Below are 20,432 nucleotides of genomic sequence, written 5' to 3'. Positions count from 1 at the left end.
GGATGATTCCAAAGACGAGGTTATCTGCAGGTTATTCTCTGTGGGTTTTATTGAAAAGAATTTTTTGCTTGGCTTAGAATGTGGGAATGGGATAAAGAAAATACCAAATGTGTAGTTCACCAAAGCCTTACAAAAGCAAGTAACCTAGAGTTAGGTGCCAGATCAGCAAGAAGAAAGGAAAGGTTTTTAATAAACATTTTCCAATATCAGAGTCTGTGTCCCTCAGAATGACCAGATTGCTTCAAGACCAGGACTTGAAGGACAAGGCTGTCCTTGGGAAAATAAACCAGATGGTACAGTGGAGACCAAGCTAAGATAAAATTGAGTTACTAGTGGAATATAAGATAACACTTGAAAAATACTCAGTAACAAGAGCTGGGGAGGAAACATTCTGCATGACCTAAGCCACACAGCCCTCCCCAAATGAAACCCACTCCTGTCTCAGATAACTAGATGTTTGGGGTTAAATTATTCATAACCATAGATTTCCTATAATAATCATCATCTTGGTTCAGATTGGTTTATCACTGATGTAGTGTTCCCAGGAACCTAAAAGCAAAATATAGTCAGTCAGCAATAAAAATCTTCAAATATCCTTTGGACACAAATGAATCATTTAAGTATAACCATATTAGTGTTATGGATCTGTGTTCTTCCCTTTGTTCTAATACCGGGAAAGTCTGCTAACTTTGTGTGGTGGCTTTATGTTCTGCTCACTTGCAAGTGAAGACTTGTCACAAAATCCCAGGACATGATGATAATGACTGCCTGTCCCCAAGCATCTACTCCAGATGTAGCCCACGCTGCCTTCCATAGACTTACCTCATCTAAGCCTCACAACTACCCCAGGAGAAAGGAATTACCCCATTTGACAAAGGAGGAAATACGAATTGAGGAGATTAAGTTATTTGTTTGTGGTCAAAGGATTTGTAAGAGGTAAAACCAAGCTTTACTAGTTTGGACTGTCTCCCTGACACGCTTTTCCTAATCAGGCTACATGGCCTCTGTGGCATTTGATAAAAATACCCAGGGAAGGACAAACATCCTAGGGATGAGCTTCCTGAAAGACAGTAACAGCTTCCCTTTGCTTTGGGGTAGAGCTGCTTCCGTCTCTCACTGGATACTGCTGGCTTTCTCCTCACAGGATGCCTATCTGTACCATCCTGAATAGTATATTTAGTATGAATAGTATATGTAGTAATATACTAACATTTAGTAACATACTATACTGTGCAAATATTGCATATGACTGTAGCAGTTGTTATGTTTCTTCCTTTCTATAGGAAAGGAAAAAATATTTTACATAAACCATACCCTTTATTAATATAATATAGAATAATTGTACACTTATAGTACATGTTATATTTATAATGCAAATAGTTTATAACCTTAATATCCATTTATATTCATATTAATATATTATGTACTATATTTTGTAGTATATGAAGGCTTATGATATATTTGATTGTTTATTAAATATTTATAAAATAATAAGTAGTATAAATATAATTTATGTTGTAACATTATAAATATATGTTTATAAATAGTATACACACACTATCATATATTAGAAGCCCATTATCTTTTTGGTGTCAGTGGCAGACCAATGAGACATCTGTCCTTGTTGGCTTTTTGTAGCATAGTGGTAAAGAGCTCAGCTATGGGGAGTATAATTACTTTGAAATATAAAGGTAATAAACCTGTAACAAAAGATCTGGAACTCAAAATTATGGCCTCCAACTTAGCAAATTTCCTTAACCTTGGGATTCTCACAAAAGAAAAAAATTTAGAATTTTTTTTTTTTTTTTATGGTGTAACCCTGATTGGTATGCTGGTCATGATGTTCAGTGTATAGATTGGGGTACTAAGTTGCAAAGAAATTAAGTTCCTTGTCAAGGTCACTTAGCAAGTGTTGAGAAATGGGAAAATAATTCCTGCCACTGTTAAATATATATATATATATATATATATATATATATATATATATATATATAATTATATGTATGATAAAATATTATATATAATTATGTATGATATAATTATATATAATATACAGTATATATAATATTTTTATTATTAAATAAATAATAATGAAAGAATAAAAGTTGAAATATCAGAGTAGTAAAAGTTGAAATATCAATAGTACAAGGCACAAAATAATACATGAATGACAATAAAACAATTCCATTATTATTTAAAAGTTATTGGATACTTGGTTTTATTTTATAAATTTTACCTCTTATATATTGCAACCTATTTTATGATGACTAAATGGTGCATTACTGTTATCCCTGCTATCTCTTAACAGAACATTTTCAAAACTTGTGGTAACTTTTTTCCTGACATTAGTTTGTCTTCAACTTTGAGGACTGTTTTCTCTGCACATAGAATTCTAGTTTGGCATTTCTTTTTATTCAGCACTTTAAGATGCTTTCCATTGTCATGTGGCTTCCATTATTTGGGTTAGGAGAACTTTGTACTCTTGCCTGGTTATCCCTTTGTAGAGGACTGTACTCCATGATGAGCTCTTGCTGCCATGGTTGTTTAGTTATATTTTGGATATTCTGAAAGGTGTGCAAGAACATCTCATTGTGGTTTTGGTGTGTGTTGCCCTAGAGATGAGCAATTGTCATTTGCTTTCATGACATCCACACATCTTCTTTAACACAATATCTGTTTATGTCTTTTTTCCGTTTATAACTGAACCATTTGCTTTTCCACCTTTGATTTTTGGGAATTCTCTATATAGTAGCCTCAATGATAGTCCCTTTCAGGTATGTAGTTTGTACATATTTTGCCCCAGTCTATACTTTGTCTTTGCATCCACTCAAATGAGTCTTTCATAGAAGAAAAGTTTTTAATTTTGAGGCAGTCCAATTTATGAGTTTTTCTTCTATGGATTAGGTTTTTTGATATCAAGCCTAAGAATTTTTTTTCCTACTTTGAGGTTCTGAACTGTTTTTTGCTATTTTCCATTTTAATGGTTTTATATTTTTTAGTTTGTGTCTCTGATTCATTTGCTTAAAGTCTGAGGTTTAGGTTGAAGTTAATTTCTTTGCATCTGGATGTCCAATTGTTCTAGTATCATTTGTTGAAAATACTTTTTCCTATTGAATTGCTTTAGCACTTTGATAAAAAATCAGATGACATACGTGTGTGGTCTATTTCTGGGTTTTCTATTCCTTTTGTTGATCTATGAGCCTAACTCTCCACGACTATCATGTTGTCTAGTTTACTATGCCTACACAGTAAGCCTTATATAAGGTATAGTAATTCTTTACAGATTATTTTTCTTTGTCAAAACTATTTTATTTAGCTAAAGGTCATTCCATATAAAGTTAAAAATAAGTATTTGTTTGTTTGCAGCTAAACCTTGCTGGGTTTTGATAGGAGTTGCATATATCTGTGCATCATTTTGGGAACAATCAATATATCTAATCCATGAATAGATATGTCTCTCAATTTATTTAGTTTTTCTTCTATTTATTTTATCATTTTGGAATTTTTGACACATATATCCTATACATGTTTCATTAACTTTTGTTATGAGTTGGATATGAGGTATCCCCCCCAAACTCCCATGTGAATGCAGAAATATTCAGAAATGAAGTGATTATTATGAGAACTAATAACCTAATCTGTCCATTCTAAAGGGCTGCTGTGCTAGGTGGTAACTCTGGGTCAGTGTGGTGTGACGGGTGGTGGTGGGTCCTTGGGAGAGTACCCTGGAAGGGTTCATCTTCCCTGAGACCCCTCCACCTCACATTCTCTCTGCTTCCCATGTGTAATGAGCTGAGCAGCTATCTTCTGCCATAACGTTCTCCCTCACCTTGAACCCAAAGCAATGGAGTCATCCAACCAAGGCCTGAACCTCCGAAACCGTGAGTCCTCAATAATTTTTTCCTCCTCTAAATTGGACTTTATGGGTATTTTGATCACAGAGATGAAAAATTAATATAATTGATATATGTTTTTCAATTTTGGCTTCCACTTGTTCATTACTAGTATATAGAAATATTATTGATTTTTATGTAATATATCCAGAGTTTTTGCTGAGCTTGTTTTTCATAGTTGTAAGGACGTTTCTGTATATTCCTTGGAATTTTTAACATAGATAATAATGACACCTGCAAATGGTACCAGTTTTATTTCTTCCTATCCCATCTGTCTATTATTTTTTCCTTGCCTAATATTGGCAAAAATTCTAATAATATGCTGACTCAAAGTGATAAGAAAGAAATATACTTACTTTATTCCTGATCTTAAGGAGAAAGACTTTAGTTTTCCACATCTAAGTCTACTATTAGCTGTAGGTTTTTGTACATGCTCTTTATTAAGTTGAGAAATTTCCCTTCTATTCCAGTTTGCTGACTTTATTATAAATATCTGCTGGATTTTGTCAACTCTTTTTCCAACATTAATTGACATGATCATATCATTTTGCTTCATCATTTTTTAAGGTTCAAAGTTGGAAAGAATGGTTCCCATGAAATTCCCTGGGACCAATGATGCATATATAAAATATTTTTAGCAATATCTGAATAATGCAAAATCAGTTAGAAGGTAATGATAAAATCCTCCGTTTCCTAAGTTTTTTTACTCAGATATTCCTCAATTTTCAATGGGCTATGCTCCAAAAATCCATTGTAAGTTGAATATATTATAGGTTAAAAATACATTTAACATACCCCCCAACTTACTGAACAACAGAGCTCAGCAAGAAGTAAACTGTGGAGTATTGGCTGTTCACCTTCATGGTCAAGTGGCTCACTGTTGTTGCCCAGCATTGTGAGAGAGGATTGCATCTATGTCACTAGCCCAAGAAAATATGAGAATTCAAAATTCTACTGTATTTAAGTACAGTTTCTACTGAACATGTATAATTTTCACTCTATATTCAAGTTAAAAACAGTAATAAGTTGAACCATTTTAAATTGTGGACCTGTACTTTATACTGTGCCAAATGCCAATGTCTCGGCTTGGCACAGAATCACGAGCCACCACACAGCTTTGTAGGTTCAAACAGCAATTCTTTATTCCCGATCTCACACCACCTCCACACAGGTTCAGGGGCAATCCCAATCCCCCCCCCCCCCCCCCCCCCCCCCCCCCGCACAATTCACTTCCTAAATACTTTCTCTCCACGAGAACTCAGCGGGAACTCAGGCAGCAGGCACGCCCTAATCCCAGCAGGAATAATCTTCAACCTCCAACTTCCCTAAAACTCCTATTGTCATGCCCTAACCCCAAGGACTGGGATACTTCCTGCAGGATACACCCTAATCCTGGATCCACCCTGGTCATTGAGCAGGGTCACCTTTCTCAAACACACAAGCAAGGTCGCAGCAAATTTCCAAGGCAAGTCCATTTAACATGGGATACGCTGGCAAGGATTACGATGCGTCATTCCTACTCAGCAATACTGCTCTTTTTCTATTGACTATATCTACTGATTAGCTGTTGAAGTTACCTTTCATTTAGTAAGTTGTCTTTCTTTTAGTATTTTAGCAGTATTCTTCCCAAATATGACCAGAGTCAATATACGTTCCAAATTGCATTAGGCTATGTCTCAAATTAGGCTATCTAAACTGCAATATACTATTGAGTAAAGTTACTAAACACAAACCCAAGAAACAACTCATGTTACAAAGACTATTAAGATATTTTTTTCTTGCATGATATAAATATTATCCCAGAAATATTGTGCACACTTGAGGGCAGGGAGTAAAATAATAAATTCTGTTTCTTTTGAGAGAAAACAAGTTCAGCTGAATACTAGTTGATTTTTAAATTGAATTTACTGCTTTGGAACTATTATATACCACAACTTTGAAAGTCTCAGTAAGGTTTATTCAAAACAAAGATTATAAAGATCTAGCTCTGCATCTCTATGGTTGAGATGACACTCTCAGGCTGTGCTGCCATTTCCCTCTGGCCCTGGCCTTAAGTGCGTTTCTATTATGCTTTTTGTGCTTTGCTGCTATATATTTAGACGATGGCCCAGAATCATAGATGTTGCTGGAAAACAGCAAAGTGCCTGAAGCCAGGCTCAAGTTTATCTGTAAGTCCAGCTAGCCAACAGCCACCTAAGTACTAGTTGTCCAGAGACAGAGATGCTATCTAAAAGACCTCAATAAATGTTAGCCGCATGCAGCATTAGCCACAAAAATGTCAGCTCTTCAAAGAGGTGACTACTTAAAATTGTAGCTTACTCCACTAAAGCCTCCAAGGTGTTTTCTCTTAGATAGAACTATTTCTTTCTTTATCAGATTGATCTTTGTTTGTACTTCACTCTGAGGTTTAATCATTGGAGGAAAATAATTTAGGATTCTCTTACTGATTTTTAATTAAGTAGATCTGGACCTGAATCTCACTTCTTCTCCTGGGTTTATATTTCCAGTAGTTTGGTAGCCAAAATATTTTTTATTTTCCTCTAAAGAAATAGCTCTTTTGAGTGACACGTTTGCTCTTTGGGAAGATCAGAGTGAGATTTGGTCTGGGAACAGGGTGTGTTGTCAGAGGGGCTCTGTCACAACCTGACTAATGAAGCAGATGCTGGTGGATGAGCATTGTCTGCCTGGTAGAAAGATGTGCAATGATGAGGAAGATGATGGATTTATGACACTAAGCACATCAAGGTTAAGATGCATTATACCAGTAAAAAGAGGTAATTTCAGAATATCAATAAAGAGTGCTTGCCTGGCATGCACACGGCCCTAGGTTCAGTACCTAATACCAAGAAGAAATAAAGGAGGAGTAAGAAAAAAAGGAAAGAAAAGGACAAAATAGCAGTACAGTTAATACGTGTGTGTGTGTGTGTGTGAGTGTGTGTGTGTGTGTGTGTGTGTGTGTGTGTGTGTTTATTTTACGTACCGGACTCTTTTTCATAGTCACAGAGTTCTATATTATCCTGCTATCATTGAAATACAAAAATAGTAACATGGCAGCAGCACTTTTGGGTGAAGCAGCCTTCTTTTGTTAGTATTGATCTTTATGTTTCCCAAAAGACACATACACTTGAATTTCCATTTTGCTGTAGGAGGAGCAGACGCATGGAGCAGCTGCACCATGTTTAGATGCTAACGTAGGGAAATCAGTGATTACCATTTCTAGCATCACGTGAACACCACTTCACTTGTATAATATTGTTTTGACTTCGATTATTTGACTATTTTGGCCAGAATTGTCTGATGATGATGCTAGTTCTCCATCTTTATTCTGTGTGTATAGTTTATGAATTAAGCAATGTGCTACATTATAATTTGATAACTCTGACAAGCCATTTGTCTGTGTACTGGTTGACCCTTCCCATCCAAAAGCTATTGGCTTACAATAAAAGTGTTTATTTTTATCACATATGGGTCTGCAGACTAGCTTGCCTGCCTCTGTTTCAGTCTGTCTGCTAGCCATGCATGGCTGTAATTTTCAGACTGGGTTCAGGTCTGCTTCACATGAATCCACTTTCACTTTGGACCAGCAGTTAGCAGGGTCAGGTCTTTTAGTGGATCATAGAAGCACAAAATGCCTTGCCAAAAAAAAAAAAAAATGATAAGCACGCGTAAGTCCTCTGCCTCCATCGTGACCACTAACACTCATTGTCTAAAGCAAGTCATATGGCAAAGGCTGGTGTGGAGAGGTCAGAAAAAATGAACTTTGTCCTTTCTGGAACACTGCAAACAGGAAGACTAAACATGGAGGCACTGAAGAATTAGAAAGAGGCCAATTTGCTACTCAGTCCATTACAGTGCTTGCCAACAATTTAAGGACCCTTGTTCTGAGATTCTGTGGAATGAGGCTGTGTCTACCTTATGGCATAATTTTAATTATCACTGTGACCAAGTATGATTATCATACTGACCTTATTAACTTGTTGGCATCAACTAATAAACAAGTAGTAATAAAATCTATAGCTTGAACTTCTAGAAAACAACACTTGGTTTTTAAAGTTGATAGGCTAATAAAATAGTGTATATAAACCTCTCACTCTGTCTTGTCCCTTGTGACCTCTAGCTCACACTGTGGCAACATCCTCTTAACTGGTCTCGCCTCCTCCAGTCCCTTTCCCTTACATGTAAAATACTGCTACAGATTAATTTTTAGATCAAACTTGACTAGAAAGTATATTCTGTTCCTAATACTCTCCTGATAAACATTTCAAGTGGATCTCCATTATCCACAGAATAAAGTCTGAAGGCCAAATTCCATGATGGGGCATTCGAGACCCTCTGTGGAATAACTGATCCTCATGTCTTAATCCTCGTCCTCATTTTTATCCTTCATGTTTTTTTTTATTGTTTTCTCAGACAAAATTATGCCTTCCTATGCATAAAATATAAATTTTTATCCATTTAACCTTTGGACCTATGAACCTTTCAGCCTGGAATTGCTGATCTCAATCCTTTTCCTACCTAATCTTTTTCTACTTATCCTTAAAATCAAATGTAACCTCCTCCTTGGAATATTCTAGATCCACATAGCCTGAAATAACTTCTCTCTTTTTCCAAAACTACAAGTTTTTGCCTGCTTCTCTAAAGACATAGATGACTCTCTACATTACATCATTATCATTTCCTTGGTTGTCAATTCTAATGGACTACCATTAATCTTTTTCCACTTCAATCCTATACATACTTACTTGAATATTAAAAAAATATTTAATAAATAAATAAACTCACCATTTCATTATACCTAAAGTAATTGTTCTGCTATGCATGCCAATAAACTTCAATGGTTTCCTTAAGTACAGTCTATGATGGAATAAAAGCTGTTTAAATTCCAGTTCTTTCAGTAGTTCACAGGCATGGTTCCAAAATAGTAGTGCAGCTACATTTATTACTTAGCTTTCAGAGTAATTTTTGTGAGTGAATACTGTATGTGTATATTTCAATGACTGGACCTTTTAACTCTAGAAAATGTGTGACTGTGAAAATATTCTACAGTTTTAACTGACTTAGAAGCTTTGGAGAGGGCAACCTGACCTATTGAAGAATGCACCTATGCTGAAAGTAACTCCGTACATTTGCCCTCCTTTGGATTTGTGATCAGGATGGAGGAGGGCTGCCATTGTTAATATTTCCTGCCAAGATCCAAGTACAAAATCTTAGTGCACCATTTCAAAAATGTTCAGTGTTATCAGATGAGTAATTGGAATGAAAGATAGAGGGCCAACACAATGAAATTTAACTTTGGAATTGGTAATGACCTATATCTGTGTAGTTTACAAGCTTTATGGGTGTTCTTTTGAGCACCAACTTAATCTCCATTCCTTCTATGACTGTTTTGAGTTCAATTCATTGTGTTAGTGACAGTTCCATCACTGTGGCTAGAATACCTGCACAAGAATAACCTAGAGGAGGAAGAGTTTATTTGGGGTTCATGGTTTCAGAGGTTCAGTCCATGGTCAGATGACTCCATTGCTCTGGGTCTGAGACAAAATGGAGCACTGTGACTGCGGAGTGTGGCAGAGGAAAGCTGCTCACCTTATGGGTGCCACCAAGCATAGAGAGAAAGTAAGAGGGGAAGAGAACAGGGTGTTGAGGGAAGCCAGGGAGTCAAGATATAATCCCCGAGGACATTCCGCCAGTGACCCACCTCCTCCAGCCATACCCTACCCACCCACTGTGACCATCAAGGACTGTAGACCTTTTAAATCATGAATCTATCAAAATGAATTAATCACTGATTATATTACAGCTGTCATAAACGAATCCTTTCATTTCCTGCTTTAACACAGGAGCTCTAGGGTCAGGGAGATACCTCATATCCAAACCTCAACATTCTTCCCCATTGTTTCTTTTAAAATTGTAAGCTTTTCCTACATCATATCTGAGGTACTTTCTTAGGTTGTGGAGTGGACAAAACTAAATCCAATATTCCAAAGATGTTGTTCTATATGTTTCTCTAATAGGTGGTTTAGTCATCTTTAGAGTGTTCTTTCTCTATCTTTTGTATCTTTATTCTGTTAGAAAATTTTTATGGATTGGCTGGCTTCACTTAGCATAATCTGCTCTAATGCCATCCATTTCCCTTCAAATTCTATGATTTTGTCATTTTTTAATGCAGAGTAATACTCCATTGTGTATAAATGCCACATTTTTTTTTATCCATTCGTCTATTGAAGGGCATCTAGGTTAGTTCCACAGTCTTGCTATTGTGAATTGTGCTGCTATGAACATCAATGTAGCAGTGTCCCTGTAGCATGCTCTTTTTAGGTCTTTAGGGAATAGACTGAGAAGGGGAATAGCTGGGTCAAATGGTGGTTCCATTCCCAGCTTTCCAAGAGATCTCCATACTGCTTTCCAAATTGGCTGCACCAATTTGCAGTCCCACCAACAATGAACAGGTGTACCCTTTTCCCCACATCCTCGCCAGCACTTGTTGTTGTTTGACTTCATAATGGCTGCCAATCTTACTGGAGTGAGGTGGTATCTTAGGGTGGTATTGATTTGCATTTCTCTGACTGCTAGCAATGGTGAGCATTTTTTCATGTACTTGTTGATTGATTGTATCCTCTGAGAAGTGTCTGTTCAGGTCTTTGGCCCATTTGTTTGGGTTATTTGTTATCTTATTGTCTAATTTTTTGAGTTCTTTGTATACTCTGGATATTAGGGCTCTATCTGAAGTGTGAGAAGTAAAGATTTGTTCCCAGGATGTAGGCTCCCTATTTACCTCTCTTATTGTTTCTTTTGCTGAGAAAAAAACTTTTTAGTTTGAGTAAGTCCCATTTGTTGATTCTAGTTATTAACTCTTGTGCTATGGGTGTCCTATTAAGGAATTTGGAGCCTGACCCCACAGTATGTAGATCGTAGCCAACTTTTTCTTCTATCAGATGCCGTGTCTCTGATTTGATATCAAGCTCCTTGATCCATTTTGAGTTAACTTTTGTGCATGGTGAGAGAAAGGGATTCAGTTTCATTTTGTTGCATATGGATTTCCAGTTTTCCCAGCACCATTTGTTGAAGATGCTATCCTTCCTTCATTGCATGCTTTTAGCCCCTTTATCAAATATAAGATAGTTGTAGTTTTGTGGATTGGTTTCTGTGTCCTCTATTCTGTACCATTGGTCCACCCGCCTGTTTTGGTACCAGTACCATGCTGTTTTTGTTACTATTGCTCTGTAGTATAGTTTGAAGTCTGGTATCGCTATACTACCTGATTCACACTTCCTGCTTAGCATTGTTTTTGCTATTCTGGGTCCTTTATTTTTCCATATGAATTTCATGATTGCTTTCTCTATTTCTACAAGAAATGCTGTTGGGATTTTGATTGGCATTGCATTAAACCTATAGAGAACTTTTGGTAATATCGCCATTTTGATGATGTTAGTTCTGCCTATCCATGAACAGGGTATATTTTTCCATCTTCTAAGATCTTCTTCTATTTCTCTCTTTAGGGTTCTGTAGTTTTCATTGTATAAGTCTTTCACCTCTTTTGTTAGGTTGATTCCCAGGTATTTTTTTTTTTTGAGGATATTGTGAATGGAGTGGTTGTCCTCATTTCCGTTTCAGAGGATTTGTCGCTGATATACAGGAATGCCTTTGATTTATGCGTGTTGATTTTATATCCTGCCACTTTGCTGAGTTCATTTATTAGCTCTAATAGTTTCTTTGTAGACCCTTTTGGGTCTGCTAGGTATAGAATCATATCATCTGCAAATAGTGATAATTTAAGTTCTTCTTTTCCTATTTTTATGCCTTTAATTTCTTTCATCTAATTGCTCCGGCCAATGTTTCGAGAACTATGTTGAACAGAAGTGGTGAGAGAGGGCATCCCTGTCTTGTTCCAGATTTTAGAGGGAATGCCTTCAATTTTTCTCCATTCAGAATGATGCTAGCCTGAGGCTTAGCATAGATTGCTTTTACAATGTTGAGGTATGTTCCTGTTATCCCTAGTTTTTCGAGAGTTTTGAACATAAAGGGTTGCTGTACTTTGTCGAATGCTTTTTCTGCATCTATCGAGATGATCTTATGGTTCTTATTTTTAAGTCTATTGATGTGGTGAATAACATTTATTGATTTCCATATATTGAACCAGCCTTGCATCCCAGAGATGAATCCTACTTGATCATGGTGCACAATTTTTTTGATATGTTTTTTAATCCGATTCACCAGAAAAACAAATGCCAAATGTCTTCTTTGATATAAGGAGAGTAACTAAGAACAGAGTCGGGACGAAGAGCATGAGAAGAAGATTAACATTAAACAGGGATGAGAGGTGGGAGGGAAAGGGAGAGAGAAGGGAAATTGCATGGAAATGGAAGGAGACCCTCAGGGTTATAGAAAATTACATACAAGAGGAAGTGAGGGGAAAGGGAAAAATAATACAAGGGTGAGAAATGAATTACAGTAGAGCGGGTAGAGCAAGAAGAGGGGAGGGGAGGGGAAGGGGGATAGTAGAGGATAGGAAAGGCAGCAGAATACAACAGACACGCGTATGGCAATATGTAAATCAATGGAAGTGTAACTGATGTGATTCTGCAATCTGTATACGGAGTAAAAATGGGAGTTCATAACCCACTTGAATCAAAGTGTGAAATATGATATATCAAGAACTATGTAATGTTTTGAATTATTCTTCAATGATGCAATATATAATATTACAGATGCTACATCCTCATAACCAACAATAAAAAAAGAAAGTAAAAAAAAATAATAAAAATTTAAAAAGGGAAAAAAAAAGAAAATTTTTATTTCAAAGTAGACAATTTTTCCCTAGTTGAAGTTCTTCTTCTTCTTCAGCTTTCTCTTTGTCCCTGATTTGGGAAAAAAAAATCACATATAGTGTATGGTTTAGGGGCTGTGGGTGTAGCTCAGTTGGTAGAGTTAGTTAGTAGAGTGCTTGCCTAGCATGCACAAGGCCCTGGGTTCAATCCCTAGTACCAGCATCAAAAAAAAAAAAAAAAAAAAAGGTAGAGTGTAGTTTAATGTTTCATATAACCTAGACTATAATGTGAAATGCTTCTCAGCCTCTTTTTATCAGACTCTTTGAATAAAAAAATTTGTTGAGATCCAGTTATCTTGGGGTGTTGAGTAAACCTTCATAAATTCAGTTTTGTGTCTTGCAGTATTCATAAAAGTGGAACATAAAAATAAAATATGTTCATATTCTCCACCAGTTTTATTGTGCAAAATACTTGATTTTGTACAAAATTGGATTTTTCAAGGTTGGGAAATGCTTCAATAAATCACACAAGAGTACCAAAACTGTACATAGAACCAAATGTGGTTAATCACTCTTCTAGGTAACCATGTCCCCTTGATAAGGAGGTGACTCGGGGCCTATGGTGGGAGTGGAGAGGGAAGAAAGTAGAGAATGAACCAGGCAAGTGGAAAAGACACCTGCCCCAGCCTGCAGAATCTCCATGATAATGTTCATAAAAGTGTGACAGAAAAATGGAAGCTATGCTCTTTTTAAAACCTTCCATGGGGATGCATTCCTATAATCCCAGCTTCTCTGGAGGCCAAGGCAGGAAGATTGCAACTTCCAAGCCAGCTTGGGTGATTTAGCAAGACCCTGTCTTAAAAGAATAAGAAAATATGTATGACAAAAGCTGGGAGTGTGGCTCAGTGGTAGAAAGTCCCTGGGTTTAATCGCCAGCACCACCAAAATAAATAACAACAAAACAAAATTTTCTCATAAAATTCAAAATTTCTTCTGCTTGGTCGGCACAGTGATGTCTTTGTTTTCACAGGGCCGCAACACGGATGTGGCGGTTATCTGACAGTTTCCAATGGTACCTTTGTCTCTCCTGATTCTGATTCAAATGGAAAATATGACAAAGGCTTAAGCTGCACATGGTTCATAATAGCACCTGTAAACAAACTCATTCAACTCACCTTCAATACGTTTGCTCTGGAGACAATGACCAATTCACAACAGTGCCTTTATGATTATGTCAAGGTAAGATTATTATATCACAGCAGTGTGAAGGAATCCCAGGCTTTAGGATACTATATTCCAATTGAAGCTTTAGAAAGTCTTGGATATGGTGAGTACTACTGCTTTTTGCAAGGAATTATTCTTCAATGATGCAATATATAATATTACAGATGCTACATCCTCATATCAAGTTAATCTTTAATATGGATGACTCAGAAATTCTGTGTGGCTTTTATAATAGCTTTGAGACTCAGTTCCCTCTTCATCAAGAGGTGATCTATGGGAAGATTTATTGTATGGAGAGAGATACTCAAAGAGCCTTCGTGAATTCTAAAATAAATGACAGTGTCTGCAGTGCAAGTAATCATCCCTTAATTTGTCTATTTCTTAAGTTTTTAGACTTACTTCTATTATTACTTTTACGTAGAAAAAATATCTTAGTTTTCAAATAACATTAAAAGTAAACCAAGAGCCAGGTGCAGTGGCCCACACCTGTAATCCCAGCGGCTCCAGAGGCTGAGGCAGGAGGATCTTGAGTTCAAAGACAGTCTCAGCAAAAGCAAGGCACTAAAGCAACTCAGTGAGACCGTGTCTCTAAATAAAATACAAAATAGGGCTGGGGATGTGGCTTAGTGGTTGAGTGCCCCTGAATTCAATCCCCAGTACCTCCCTATCAAAAAAAGTAAACCAAGAAATAAGGCACTTCAAATTAATTGAAATTTTTCCCTGAAGCCCTAACCCTTAAGCTTAAATAAATGATTCTGTAGTCAATTGGGCAGTTTAAATTGGATAATTAAAAGAAGCCACACCAAATCTACATCTATAGTCACATAAAGGCAACAGTTTTATTTGCAAAACTCTGGAAAGGAAAAATACTATCACTACTAACAACTTCTCCAAGACAAGGAAACTAGACAAATCCTAATTTAATTAGCTAAGCAAGACTTAAGTGGACATTTAAGGGTTCCTCTAGTTAGCCATTCCTTTTTGAACAAGTTGAAATCTGTGTGTTAAAACATCATGATTCATGGAATGTCATGAGATTTGGCTCTTGGAAACCTAATCAGATGGCTAGAGATGTTGGCAATCTACAACCTGCTCACATAAATGGGTGAGCAAATTTTTACAGTCTAAATTATTGACCTGCATGGCTTTATCTTTTCCCCAACTCATTCCTTACACGTAGGCTCAATCTTTTCAGTACTTGGAATATTGGTTCAACACAAGCCAGGAAAATGACTTTGTAGTAATCAGAATGTTACCCAACTATATTGTTTACTTTATTGTAAATACTGTTGACCAGTGGTCAATAAACAGTTTTATTTATATTCCTTTTTTAAAAAGTAAAACAAGAGACTGTTCTGTTAATTTTTAAATGACTTTCTAGTTTTAAATTATTGTATGTATCAGGGTATATAAATTCAGATTACTAGTGTTAAGTAGCATTCGTCAATATATATACTCTAAAGGGAAAATCAACATCAATGGCAAGATTTCTTTCCATGGTGACCTTAAGTCTGATTGGAAAATTAAGGGATAACATATGCAAATCTACCGTGATCACTTAGTTCGGGATAATAACCATCAAAGTGTTAATTGATGCATTAGGTGCAGGCTTGGAATAAGGTACAAGTTTAAGAAAAAGGGAAGGGGCTTAGGGCATAGCTCAGTGGTAGAGCACTTGCCCATCATGTGCAAGGTCCTGGGTTCAAGCACTACAAAAAGAGAAACTTCATAGAGTGAGGAAAATCTTACTTGAGTCAAGAGAGAATTCTAGGCAAGGTGAACATTAAAAAAGTGGCATAAAATTGGAATGTGCATTTTATTTAAAGATGTATTTTGTTTACAGAGCAAAAAGGTTGGCTTTATTGGAGCAGAATATTGCTAAAGTAACAAGAAATGAGATTGCTTAAAGTAGAGAAAACACAGATTACAAAGGTTCTTGGAAGTCAAACTAGTAATTTAAATTTTATGCAGCTGCAAATACAAACAGGTTGAAAGTTTTCCAACGAGTCAGCAATCTGATGAGTGCAGTTTTTAAGAAAGAGTAACTGGGAATAAGCATTCAGGGTGGATTGGAAGGAGAGGGGATTGGGAAGGCTCCTGGGAGAGAGAATTCACTCTTAGGTGAGAAGAGGGTGGAATCAGGTAGAGCAAGACAGGTGCAAGAAAAATTTATAAGTTCTAGGATTGTCTTACATTTTAAAGAAACCTGTTATAAGATAAAGGGAAGGAAAAGTCATAGATGAAATACAAACACGAGTCCTTATTTTTTCACTGTGATAAGCACCATAACTAGGACACCAAAACAAAAAAAAAAAAAAAGAAGTATTCTTAAGAAGGGATTGGTGGTTTTGGTGACAGACATCTGGGATTGAAGTGTGTAGAGAATGGGACCAAGCTGCTATAAGGAGATAGCTCCATGAATAGAGGAAACAGCAATTAAGCATTCCTTAAATCAAAAGAAGTACTGGTTTCTTAGACAGTGTGGAACTGCTCTCAGTTTCCAGAAAAGGTACCCACTTGGAGGTGGCAGGAAAAGAAATAAATGAACTACAAAAGCAGGATGAAAATCAGGAATGGTGTAATGTCACTGGAGTCAAGGGGAAGATTCTTTTCCAAAGATGGTGATCCATGCAATGAAATTTACAAATTAGAGGCCAAGAAAGGTTTGAAGAACAAACTCATTCCATTTTATGAAAACTGTTTTAATAAAATATTGGGACAGTGGTCAGATTGAAGGGAGTTCATGAAACTCTGGAGATAACAGGAATGTCAACTCAGGGTGAATTCTTCTTTTCTAAAATGAGACCAAAATGACCAGAATGGCCTGGAACTGATATTTAAGACTTCATGAGTTCCCTTTGTTTTACTTAAAGGTAATAAGCTTTAGAGCCTGACAGTATGGTGACTCAAACTCAATTTTGCTATCAAATTTCTTTATCTTCCTGGTTTCTTATCACTCCAATTATTAAAAAGAAATAACATAATAATGTTTGCTTTGCATGGCTATTTTGAGCCTAAAAATAATTCATATTAGAGGGTTCAGCACTGTGCTTGACATAATTCATTCACAAATTGACTTCTCTTTTATCCCTTTGAGTAAATTCTAGATAAGATAGAAGATATGGAATTTCCTTTTCTTAAAATACTAAAAATAATCAGTTCACATATAAACTACAAATTTCAATTCATCTTGGATGTCCTGGGTGTGGTCTTGCTAGGAGAGTTGGCTGAATTTGCTGTCAAGACTATTTCTATCAGTGTAATTTTATAATGTCTTGTAACAGCTTGTGATTGTCAGAATTTCTTCAAGTCACTTAGGACAGAAACAGCAACATCAAAACCAGTAAGGTAATTTCTAACTTTATAATGAAATATCTTTTTTCCCTAAAGATATTGTGTTTACGTCTATTCTTCTTTTCCTGTTTGGGATAGCAATTTCCCTTAATTTATAGCTTTTCCTACTTCTAGTAACTGGCCAAAAAAAATAGCTTTGGAATATGAAATTGACAGGTGTCTAATAAAGAGATCTTCTGTGGTAAATGGGATATTTGATTCCTTTTACATTGTTTCTTAGATATGATAATAAAGTCACTTTTTAGAAAAGCTAGCCTAATTCAACTCTATAGGTAGACATATAAGCAAAATCATGCCAATTCTGCCATTCGTTCATAATTCTATAACTTGTTTTTGAAAGAGTTGACTCAGCGTAAGATAACCGTGGTACATAGTGAATTGTGTATTTCACTGAGCAATTGCTACTAAAATCAACATCACATTCATTTCATGAGGTTATTTGGCAGCCATTGCCCCTGGCACTGGAGATGTGCAGAATTAAAGACTTAACTTGAGGAGTTAAAGCTCCCAGGAGCTGTCAGTCAAGTGGAGGAGACAGATATGTGAGCAGATATATTATTCTGCAATGTACCAAAAATGCAGAATATGAACGTTGTAGAAATGAAGAGCGGAAGAGGATCCGTCCTGCTTCATTTGAGGTTTCAGGAAGGGCTTCCTCCATGGGACGACTCAGCGGGGTTTTATGAAATAAGTGGAATCTTACTCCCAGTTGTTACCCTCTGCAAAATTGGGAGGAATATCACAAAACTGTGACTCTTGCAGGAGGCTGGCTACCAAAATTAAGGAGAAAAGGAGGGGCTGGGTACTATAGAGTCTCAAGCCAGCTTCTTGTCACCAAACCCCTGATGGGTTCAGATATTCCTGTGGTGTTCAGTGGTGAGGCAGCAGAGAGGGTCAGGACTGTGACCCTAACTGACTTTCTATGCAAAGAAAACAGGGAATCAGCAGAAAAGAGGTGGCTCCACCTAACTTCATTTCTCTACCTCTATGAGGGGAACAGCCTTCTTTGCTTTGTTCTCCTGCCATGATGTTCTTCCTCGCTATAGGCTCAACCTCGGACTGAAATCTTTGAAACCAGAATCCAAAATAAACCTTTCCTCCTTTTAAGTTGATTATCTCAGGTATGTTGTCGAGGGACAAAAAAAACTAACACATACTATGAAAACACCTGTATTGGAGCTGGTTCTAATCGTTGCTTCTTTGTGGCTCTTCCTAAGATCATTAAGATTAGCACAGTTTTTCCCCCCAGAAGGTTCTGAAGTAGATTGGAGTTCAGCCCCACACCTGAAAAAATGACCCTGTATTCTCTTCCCCGTGCCAAATTTATGCCAGTGTGTTGTCAAGCAGTCCCTGTCAGAGGTTCTGCAGTAAGATGAAACAATCCATGAAGATACTCTAAGAAGCAACTTAGAAATACTCCATAAGACTATCAAAGTCCTCCTGTTATTAAATATCTTGGGATATAGTAAAGGATACCATCCTAAGAAAATTAATGTCTGGAGTTACTGATAATTTTGAAAAAGAATTAATTTCCAATTTCAGAGTCTGTTGCTCGTGGGCATTTAAAGTTTTCAGAAATTAAAAGCCTCAAATTTCCTTCCCATTTCTTCAACTGCACAAATTGATGACCAGGTAAACGCTAGGCCCTTAAAGTAGCTGTCGTCAGAGACTGTCCTTCACTGAATTATTTGCTCAATTCCTTCTAGATATTAAGTAGAGTCTAAAACTGTTAAAGAGTTTAAAAGGTGAGAAAACACACAGTTTTTCTCAGCATATACCCACATCCCCAAGACTTAGGTCATAATTCAAGCTCCAGTTCTAAAGCAGTTATGCCATCAAAGGTGGGCTCCCAGAAGACAGGGCGTAGTTGCATGTGATCATCCTGGTCCTGAGGGCATCATCTGTGTCCTCCTGAGTCTTGCACAGTGCACCCCTCCAGCACACTGTAGAGCCACCCTGCAAAAGTCCGTAGTGGAAAAAATGGTGTCCTTAGAGGGTCGGGGAGGAGAGGCAGACTATCTTGGCTTTGACTGCAGAGGAGTCCAGGAACCCATATTGGTTGTCCAGAGGCCAACCAATGTCTATTTCAATTCAATTAGGGGAAGTCTTATTATGGCAGAGAGTTAACAAATGCAACAGCAGCATAGGGCTAGGCTTGGACATAACTCCCTTCTATCCAGCCGTGGCTTCTCCCTCTCAGTTTCCTTCACATTTACAGTTATCTATAGAAACCCTCAGTCAGACCTCCTAACTCTTAGAGGGTGAGTTCTAAACTCCTTGGCTCAAAAGGCAGAGAACTTCATGGCCTTGTCCAGGGCACTTCCTCATTTCTCCTGTTCTCTCGCCCGAGCTTCCAGTCCCATGGAACACAGGTGCCATGTATCTCATACATCATGTCTTCAGCCTCGTGTTCCAGCTGGCTGGGAGGCCCTTTCCCTTTTGTAGATCTGGAAGGTCTCTTCTTACTGTTAAGAGCCAACTTAAATATCTACGATAAGTCTTTCCTGACCCTGGCAATCCCAACACACTTCCATTCTTTACCCATGTTTCCCTATATGATTTATACATGCTCTCTCTCTCTCTCTCGCTCTCTCTCTCTCTCTCTCTCTCTCTCTCTCTCTCTGTGTGTGTGTGTGTGTGTGTGTGTGTGTGAGTGAGTGCATGCACTTGTGCACACATGCATGTGTGGAGATGGGGAGAGAGAAGGAGAGAGACAGAGATATACTTAATTTATGAACCTTTTTCCTCTCTCTGGTTTCTCTCTGCACCTTGAAAGTAGAGAAACTGCTTTATACCTTTGAAGCTTGGTACACAGAAGACTCATACTTGCTAATAGGATTGTGATCATAAAGACAGAAATGATCATAATGAAACCTTAACTTGTTTATGGGGAAAAAGCCTCTTACTTCAAACTTGGCAAATGTACTCTTCTGCAAAATGAGGGGTTTTAGATTATAGAACTCAAATATTTAAGTAGGAGAGACAGTGCCATCTAGTGTAAAACTTATTTTACTTTTTCTTTGGAAGTGACTAACCATCTTCATTTTATATAACCCTAGCATTTTAACATAAAGTCAGTGGTCATGGCTGTTCTGAAGTTCTGTTAGGATTTCGATATTTGGAACTCCCCAAACACAAATACTCATTTTAGAAATATAGTGAAAACTATTCAGAAGGGACAAACATTCCGTTTT

General features: G+C 37.0%; 1 protein-coding gene across 1 annotated transcript in view; it reads left to right on the top strand.

Moving 5' to 3' along the window:
* Cubn (cubilin) overlaps nucleotides 1–20,432 on the top strand; it is a 280,054-nt gene that overhangs the window by 242,880 nt on the left and 16,742 nt on the right. Inside the window, exon 60 of the mRNA XM_026408130.2 lies at nucleotides 13,691–13,899. Within this exon, the coding sequence (XP_026263915.2) occupies nucleotides 13,691–13,899 (209 nt within the window). The remainder of the gene's footprint in view (nucleotides 1–13,690; nucleotides 13,900–20,432) is intronic.

The sequence above is a fragment of the Urocitellus parryii genome, chromosome 9 (genome assembly GCF_045843805.1).
Source record: "Urocitellus parryii isolate mUroPar1 chromosome 9, mUroPar1.hap1, whole genome shotgun sequence".
Taxonomy (NCBI): Eukaryota; Metazoa; Chordata; class Mammalia; order Rodentia; family Sciuridae; genus Urocitellus; species Urocitellus parryii.
Note: the sequence above shows the minus strand (reverse complement) of the source record. Positions and strands in the feature narration are given on the sequence as shown.